Consider the following 9,245-nt stretch of genomic DNA (forward strand, 5'->3'; position numbering starts at 1 on the left):
AGTCGTATAGTAGAGGAGTGAGGGTGATGTATATGGTGTTTTGTTAATAGTGTACGTGTGTTTCTCTGTATTTGTTCTAAATCTGTATTTGTCCAACGTATAATCCCAAAAGAGTATGTAAGCACTGGTGTGGCATAAGTGTTAATAGCCTTGATTGTATTTCTACCGTGTAATTTTGTTTTAAGTATACTGCGTACTCTTTGTAGGTATTGTGTGATAAGTGTTTGCTTTATACTCGTATGTTTAATATGTGTATTTTGCTGAAAACCAAGATACTTATAAGTTTCATTCTCGTCCATGGAATTTATTAAATTACCCTGTTCTAGCTCATAATCTAAAAGTTGTCTTTTACCAGCTGTGATGTGTTGTGTTTTACATTTATCGATTCCAAAGTCCATTTGTATGTCACGTGAGAATGTTTCGGTAATGTGTAGAAGGTGATTAAGTTTTATGCTTGTGGAAGAGTATAATTTAAGGTCGTCCATGTAAAACAGGTGTGTAATGTTGTGATGTATTTCGTGGTTGTGTTTAATATTGTACCCAAAGTTAGTAGTGTTTAACAAATATGAAAGTGGATTAAGAGCAAGACAAAACCAAAGCGGACTTAAAGAATCGCCTTGAAAAATTCCTCTTTTAATTTGTATTGGGTCGGTAATAAGTTTTGTGTCGTTTAGTGTAAGTGTTAACGTAGTGTTCCAACATGACATTATGTAATTGAGGAATTGTGTAATATTGTTGCTGACCTTGTATATTGAGAGTACTTGTTGTAACCAAGAGTGTGGTACTGAATCGAATGCTTTTTTGTAATCAATGTATGCAGTGTGTATGTTTCGTTTGTTATGTCTGGATTGTTCAAGTATAACAGAGTCTATAATGAGTTGCTCTTTACATCCTCTGGAATACTTGGTACACCCTTTTTGTTCTTCGTATAAAATGTTGTTATCAGTACAGTGTTGGTATATTTTGTTTGTAATGCATGATGTAAGGATTTTGTATATTGTAGGAAGGCATGTAATTGGTCTATATTTAGATGGGTCTTGTGTATTGTTGTCTTTTGGGAGCATGTAAGTGATACCTTGTGTAAAGAATGCAGGAGTGCGATCTGGTGAATTAAGAAGTTCAGTAAATTGTTGTGCAAGGTAAGAGTGAGTGTAGGTAAAATATTTCCACCAAAAGTTGTGAATGTTATCAATGCCTGGGCTTTTCCAGTTATGTAAGTGATTAATAGTTTGAATGATGTCTGTTGTAGTGATGTTTGTGTTATTCATAGGGGTAATGTATTCAGTGCGTGTGGTTTCTGTGGTAATCCACGGGGCGTGTGGATTGTGTTTAATGTCTTTGGTCCATAAGTCAGACCAGTATTGCTGGAGTGAGTGTAGAGATGGTGGAATGAGTTTTTCATTAGTGCTGTTTTGTGTTAGTGATCTGTAAAATAGTTTTTCGTTATGTTTAAATTGTGTGTTATGGCGCTTTCTATCTGCAGTTTCCCTATAGCGTTTTAGACGGTTTGTGTATATTGATAGTTTTTGTGTCAGTGTATCTCTATGTTCGTTATAGTTTGTATTTTGTTCTCGTGTGGTGTGATTGTTTAGTTTTGTAGTTATGTGTTGTACTTGTCGTGTTAGTTTTGAAGAACGAGTTCCTTGTATGTATTGTGTAATCCGACCCAAGTCACGTCTGATGTCATCGATGCGAGTTATCAGGCGTTTTTCCCAGGCCGGGGGTGAGCGTTTTTTTGTTGTGTGCTGTTGTTTGTTTATTGTTATTCTTGCACCGTTACATCTAGAAACTGCAACCGCACCGCAATACACAACAAAGTGTAGTTGATGTAAGCTTGTGTTATCGTTAATGTAATTTGGTAAGATGTGGTCATTTAATGTTTGTGAAAGTGTGCGTAATTTTGTAGTTTGTAGTTATTATTATTATTATTATTATTATTATTATTATTATTATAAATCATTATCAAATTTATTTTCTTATATGGTACGTAAAAAAGTACACGCTGTATTGAGTAATAATTTTTATTACGAATACAACGATATACGGCACATAGAAAAAAGTTGAAAAGCGTTGGTTTCAACGGGATGGTGCACCCATTCACAACATTCGCGCGGGAATATGTACCTATCGAACAAATTTTCTGGGAAATGAAAAATAGATAGGTATTTTCGCAAAATTAGGACGTTATCCGCGAGTGCACAAAGAAGATATTTCAGATGAGGGGTAGTCTTAAACCTCACCACGTACTACCAGGGAGAAGGGGGAGAATTTAACCCCTAACAATCATTACTCAACTCATTTGAACAAAATTTTACTCACATTAAGCAATATATAGTGTTATAGGTTTTGGCAAAAAAAGGAAGTTTCGCCCCTAAAAAATTAAAAGCGCCCATCCCCATAATATATAGATTTTTAAGCGGAGAGTAAGTTGAACTTCCCAAAACGTTATACAAATCCATGCATTTTGAAAAAATTGTTAGGTTTGGTACTACCTATTGATGGATAAAACATGGGAGTTAACGCACATATCGGCACTTTTCAGTTCTTGAATATGGGGGTAAGAACTGCATATGTTTTCGTGCCAATATCATCAATATTGTAACAAACGCTTTAGGTACTAGGTACTACCATTGTATAAGACGTAGGTAGGTATATACAATGGTACTACTTTAAAATCTGAAAATATTTTTCTTTGATCTTTTTTATTTTTTGTCCCATATTTCTCAAATTTTTGAAAAAAGTCAAAAATAGCATGATCTAGTCAGCTATACCTCGCATACCTATTTTAGTAATATAGGTAATAAAATTATTTTTTAATATGTTCTTGCTTTTATTAAATGACTAAACAATGCTTTGGGTAGGATTTAGGTAATTGGTTATTCGATAATATGAAGAATCGGCGTTGTTATCTGTTTAACTAATAGGATTTACTCTCACGGCTTATAAATCACGTGACCGCACTCGACCAATAACAGAAGTCTCCAATTCGCCAAATCACTAAAAAAATCTCGTCGCACTAAAGGCACATTACACTATCATACTTCTCATGTGATTTGTCATATGATAAGTAACAAGCATTTAGATTTGTGTTTACACTATACTATTTTTGGTATTATGGCTGTCATAAGACAAATCATAAGGAAATAATATGGAAATAATACGTAAATCGTGGAATAGGGATGTTTCTATTTCTGCATGACAAATGACATGACTTATTTTAAATATCCAAGTGATCCCGCCCTTTTATGGTTACTTTTCGCATTTTGCTGTTGTACTTATCTGAAAAAGCTGAATACTTGAGTAAACCAGTAAACTTTTGATTATATCATTGATTATAGGTGTGTATAATCAATGATTATAGGTATATTAGTTACTAATGAAAGAATAAATTACATAAATAATAAATCGAGCAATAAATATTTACGAGTATATTGGTATTTGGTTGTTTGGTTGTAGTGGTGTTTTCAGACACACATTGTCAAATAGTGTCTTGATTGGTAATTAACCCTTCAAATAAGGGTACACTCATCCTTAATGTCGACCAAGGGGACGACTCTGTTTGCTTTGTTAATGAAACGCATAACGGAGAAATTATTTTTAAAATAATTGTTAAACTTTTTTCGTTAAAAATGTACTATGATTTTTGAGGCACTTTAGAAGTTCACCTATTTGTGCTTTACAGGTGATTTTTTTGAGTTCTAAGTTAGCCTGAAGGTACTTTTTTGTTGAATACTTATTGTGATAATTAGCGATTTATTTTAATACAGAAGTTAACCGCACAAAATTGCTTATTTGCCAATTTATTTAAAATTTTGCGGGATCCCGCAAATACCGGGTTCCCGCGGGATTAACATCTAACGATCCCGCAAATACCGGGATTGAGATTTTGCTGCGGGATTGCATTCCCTAGCTGTAACTTTTGAACTAGTAGCCCAATCTTGGAACTGTTTGAAATTATGGATTCTACAGGCCACATTCTATAAGAAAATTTTTTTTCCGGGTCGATCTGAGACAATTTTTTTTTCGGGCCTCAAAAAAAGGCAGTGTATAACCTTCCTTTTTTACCAAAAATCGACTGCACCAAAATTTCTCGGGAAAACACTTTTTCTTATTAATTTTGGTGCGTAGAATCCAAAACAATTCGTACTTTTTCGATCAGACTTCTCAATCAAAAGTTATAGACTAGAAACCAATTTCGAAAGAAAATTCAAAGGGCTGTAACTTTTGAACTAGTAGCCCAATCTTGGAACTGTTTGAAATTATGGATTCTACAGGCCACATTCTATAAGAAAAATTTTTTTCCGGGTCGATCTGAGACAATTTTTTTCCGGGGCTCAAAAAAAGGCAGTGTATATACCTTCCTTTTTTACCAAAAATCGACTGCACCAAAATTTCTCGGGAAAACACTTTTTCTTATTAATTTTGGTGCGTAGAATCCAAAACAATTCGTACTTTTTCGATCAGACTTCTCAATCAAAAGTTATAGACTAGAAACCAATTTCGAAAAAAAATTCAAAGGGCTGTAACTTTTGAACTAGTAGCCCAATCTTGGAACTGTTTGAAATTATGGATTCTACAGGCCACATTCTATAAGAAAATATTTTTTCCCGGTCGATCTGAGACATTTTTTTTTTCGGGGCAAAAAAAAGGCAGTGTATAACCTTCCTTTTTTACCAAAAATCGACTGCACCAAAATTTCTCGGGAAAACACTTTTTCTTATTAATTTTGGTGCGTAGAATCCAAAACAATTCGTACTTTTTCGATCAGACTTCTCAATCAAAAGTTATAGACTAGAAACCAATTTCGAAAGAAAATTCAAAGGGCTGTAACTTTTGAACTAGTAGCCCAATCTTGGAACTGTTTGAAATTATGGATTCTACAGGCCACATTCTATAAGAAAATTTTTTTCCGGTTCGATCTGAGACAATTTTTTTCGGTGCGTAGAATCCAAAACAATTCGTACTTTTTCGATCAGACTTCTCAATCAAAAGTTATAGACTAGAAACCAATTTCGAAAGAAAATTCAAAGGGCTGTAACTTTTGAACTATTATAGTAGCCCAATCTTGGAACTTGGAACATTTTAATTTAGAGAAGTTATATAGGTTTCGTAACTTCTTGTATTAAAGTCATATGAAAAACCTGTCAAGTGTAAAGTAAAACATTAAAACTCATACGAAAAATATGTTGGTAGTAAATATCATATAACATATCATATAAAAAATCATGTGAGATATATTATAGTGTAAAGGTACCTTTACAGTCATTTCATAGTTCACTTGACCGTCTACTGTTTTTAATCTCTCTGGTTGTTCTAGGGATTTTTGTTAAATCGACGTTGGTTGTACTGATGATTCATCGTTTTGTTTGCCTACACTGGTTTAATTCGCAAAACTTGTCTGGTGAAGAAAACGTCATGCTAGTGGAAATTGTGTATCATCCCATATTAAATATTTAAGTAAATCTTTTGTACTATTCCCTTGTAAATTCCTGTATATTAAGTGAAATAGGTTCAAATAATTACAAACTCTTAGTGAAATTGTTATTAGATTCATAATAAAATGTCGACGCCAGCGAGAAGACGTCTTATGAGAGATTTCAAAAGGTTTGTAATGATTCATTGCTATACATAAATCTTGTGGGATAATAATAAATTTGGTTGCGATTTTGCTGTTTGTTGTTATTTAAACAAAGAACCCTGGTTAAATTTTAATGATTTTTTATATTTATCAAATGTAGGTTACAAGAAGATCCTCCAACAGGAGTAAGTGGGGCACCAACTGACAATAATATAATGATCTGGAATGCAGTTATATTCGGTCCACATGATACACCATTCGAAGATGGAACATTTAAATTAACTATCGAATTTACGGAGGAATATCCGAATAAACCGCCTACGGTTAGGTTTGTCAGTCACATGTTCCATCCAAATGTATATGCGGATGGGGGAATTTGCTTAGATATATTACAAAATCGGTGGAGTCCCACATACGATGTATCTGCTATTTTAACCTCTATACAAGTAAGTGAAACTGCATCAACTCCGACCACTGTTCAAGAGTTTATGGATTATTTTAAAGATTCGTGTTATACGCAAGCCTTTAAAAGACATGTTTTATGAATGACACAGTTACTTTTTAAACAAGGATTGTAATGTTCACTACATAACCATATAATTGGTTTTGAGTATAATTGCGTAATTTTGTGAATGAAATCCTGACATTAACGAAAACACGTCTCTGAGATTTGTTCCGCATTGATATTGTATCTGAAATGTTAACGAGAAATTGTATTTTGCTTTTCAGTCGTTATTAAGTGATCCCAATCCAAATTCGCCAGCAAATTCAATGGCCGCACAGTTATACAAGGAAAACAGAAGAGAGTACGAAAAACGAGTTAAAGCTTGTGTCGAACAAAGCTTTATTGATTAGCGCATCTATTTTAGATCTTGTCGTATTGAACATTGAAAGCTTATAAATTATTACTGTAATAATAACTTTGTGAGTTCTCCCTTGTTTCAAAATACAATCTATTTAATATACCTAGTAAATTTAAGTTATATTTGTCTGTTTTGGATCATCATAACGAAACAAATGCAGTAGTCCATCAGGTGTTTTCTGTAATAGTGAGAATAAGTATCAAAATGCAAAAAAAAAGGTGGAACATTTAAAGATTGAGGACAGCTTTTTTTGATTCTTTCAATTTTTAAGAAACTGTACTCTTAGATATTTATTTATTTTTTATTTTGGATTTGTGAATAAGTATTGTAGTAATAACTGATTGTAATCCACTTTTTGAAACTTTTGTTGTAATAATGTAAAACACAGCTTTGTTTATGTTGTAAAATGCATGTACTAAATTAATGCAAAGTTGTTCGAAAAACATTTATTTTTATTTAATAAATATTCGTGAACTGTTCCTTTGTAATTATTTTCAATGTGTTCGGTGGATACTTAACCAAATACAGGGTCCTGCAAGATTGCGTCGGCTCATACCTCGCAAGTAAAAAATATTAAAAAACCGTGTGGACAAATGTCAACTATAGATGGTTGGGCATCTAGAAATTATTTTTGAATGTACAGGGTGCCCTATTTTTACAGGGTTAATAAATAACTATATATTTAGATGCCATTTGTCTTGTCAATAATGCCATTTTAATAATTTTTTTTCTGAATAATTCTCCATAAGCAAGCTTCACTTTGATAAATCCTAATCACCTTGTTTTTTTGAAGTTAAGAAATACCTTTGACCAATAATTTCCATCTGAGTAAGGGCTACACTTTGATAATGAGAAAGTTGGATTTAGTGATAGAGGGTGTTCACAAAGAAATGGTAAAAAGTTTTAAAGTACCATAACTATTTTTTTTCAAATGAAACTGCCTACCATTATTTTATTTCGCTATTCGATATAGTCTTTTGTATTCTCTGTCCTGTAAGGGACGTCCTGTGTCTAAATCTGGTAGTTTTTAAATTATTCAATATTCTTGTCAAAAGTGCTCACTCGTGCAATTCAAATTTCAATCAATGTAGGTAGTATTAAAAAACAAAAAAGACAACAGTTATTCTTATTCAATTATGTTGTGTACAAAATTTAATTAATCCACAATACATACTGGAAAAATGTAGGATCTGCCTGTATTTTATTCAATCAGACGCAAAGCTCTGGACGCCTTTGAAAATCGGCATTCAAAAGTTCCGGAATGTGGTATAGACATGACAACAATTTTTCTTCAGTACGCGTTGCATTGATCTCTCACTTACTCCAGTTGCTTCACCAATGTCTTTTTGGCTCATATGTGGTAAATATGGCAGTTGTGTATTTTGATTCATAACAAAATGCCGTTTTGAAACTGAAAAAATTCCTACTACTTTCGGAGATATCCTGGAAAAAACGGAATCGAAGTTATTTAAAAAGATGACACATTTTTATAGCCATCACTTTCTTTCCTCTACAAGATGCTAGTTTTAAACTTTAAGTCTGACGTTTCGTCTCCGGTTAACCATATCATCAACTTATTTTATTCCTTATAGGTTTATTCTTATATGGAAGTTATTTTTACTTTTTGTGTTACCTACTTGCATTTTTTTCTAATTTCAAAAATCACTATTTTTAATAAGAAATGGCACTATTAATTCGTAAAAAAGCAAGAAACTACTAACATACACTACCCATCATCAAGACAAAGTTTATGCCAGTTAAAAAGGGGATATTTTAACAATATTTAAAAAATAGTGATGTTCACATTTTTGAAATTAGAAAAAAATGCACTAGGCGCTATAGCATTGGACCGCAAGACATTAGGGCGCGGACATTGGACCGCAAGACAGTAGACCGCAGACATTATAGGCCGTGGACATTAGGACGCAGACATTGAGACGCAGACACTGCGACGCGGATAGGTGCGTCCCTATTTCCACATCCCAATGCCCGCGTTCTAATGTCCGCGTCCTAATACCCGCCGCGCCCCAATGTCCGCGTCCCAATGCCCACGTCCTAATGTCTGCGGCCTACTTCCTTTGCGATATATTGTCTTGCGGCCCAATGACGGCGTCTTAATGTCTGGCGGCCTATTGCTCGATCACCAAAGTGCACTATCATAAAAAGTAAAAATGACTTTCGTAAGCAAAAACAAAGTCCATGATGGTTAACCGGAGACGAAACGTCAGACTTAAAATTTAAAACTAGCATCTTGTTGTAGAGGGAAAAATGTGGCCATAATATAATGTGTCATTTAATTTGAACTACCTATCTTTTTAAATAACCGGGAAAAAATAAAAACGATTTTGCAAAATTTCGGTTTTCTCAGGATCTCTGAAAGTAGTTACGCTTTACGTTAAATACGCAACTTTGCCAAATTTGGACTACTTATCCATCTCTTACAGTTTCCGAGATCCCCATGGTGGCCTTCGAATTTGAATCAGCCTGTGTATAAAGGTTGGTGTTCACCATTCATTTTACTGATGCAAATTTTCAAAAGTATGGAAATTCAGATTACCTATACTTCAGTTTTAAGGTTCTCATCTTTACAAGTTTTTGTGGCATATATATTGCTTTTATTTGATACAATATGATACATACAATTTAGTTTCCAAAATGAATATTTGTCTGTATATTAGCTCTTATGTTCGATCCGTCTCCCTTCAGTAAAGACGGATTATTGGCAGTTTATTATAATTGAAAGGAGTAGTAATATGTAAAATCTATCGAAAACAATAAATGTTCAAATAAATGAAGATTATTCA

General features: G+C 33.4%; 1 protein-coding gene across 1 annotated transcript; it reads left to right on the forward strand.

Moving 5' to 3' along the window:
- Positions 1-5,379: 5,379 nt before the first annotated feature.
- LOC116163769 (ubiquitin-conjugating enzyme E2-17 kDa) lies at positions 5,380-6,892 on the forward strand. Its single transcript, XM_031477876.1, has 3 exons — positions 5,380-5,604; positions 5,739-6,024; positions 6,308-6,892. The coding sequence occupies exons 1-3, from the start codon at positions 5,561-5,563 to the stop codon at positions 6,431-6,433; spliced, it is 456 nt and encodes a 151-aa protein (XP_031333736.1). The 5' UTR covers positions 5,380-5,560; the 3' UTR covers positions 6,434-6,892.
- The last annotated feature ends 2,353 nt before the right edge of the window (positions 6,893-9,245 follow it).

Source organism: Photinus pyralis, unplaced genomic scaffold (assembly GCF_008802855.1).
Source record: "Photinus pyralis isolate 1611_PpyrPB1 unplaced genomic scaffold, Ppyr1.3 Ppyr1.4_LG2, whole genome shotgun sequence".
NCBI lineage: Eukaryota > Metazoa > Arthropoda > Insecta > Coleoptera > Lampyridae > Photinus > Photinus pyralis.

Excerpts from the sequence above, each read along its gene's own strand:
- LOC116163769 (XM_031477876.1), top strand. The coding sequence starts at position 5,561 with ATGTCGACGCCAGCGAGAAGACGTCTTATGAGAGATTTCAAAAG. Across the intron at positions 5,605-5,738 it reads CTTATGAGAGATTTCAAAAG|GTTACAAGAAGATCCTCCAA; the intron begins GTTTGTAATGAT and ends TATCAAATGTAG. Across the intron at positions 6,025-6,307 it reads CTATTTTAACCTCTATACAA|TCGTTATTAAGTGATCCCAA; the intron begins GTAAGTGAAACT and ends TTTGCTTTTCAG.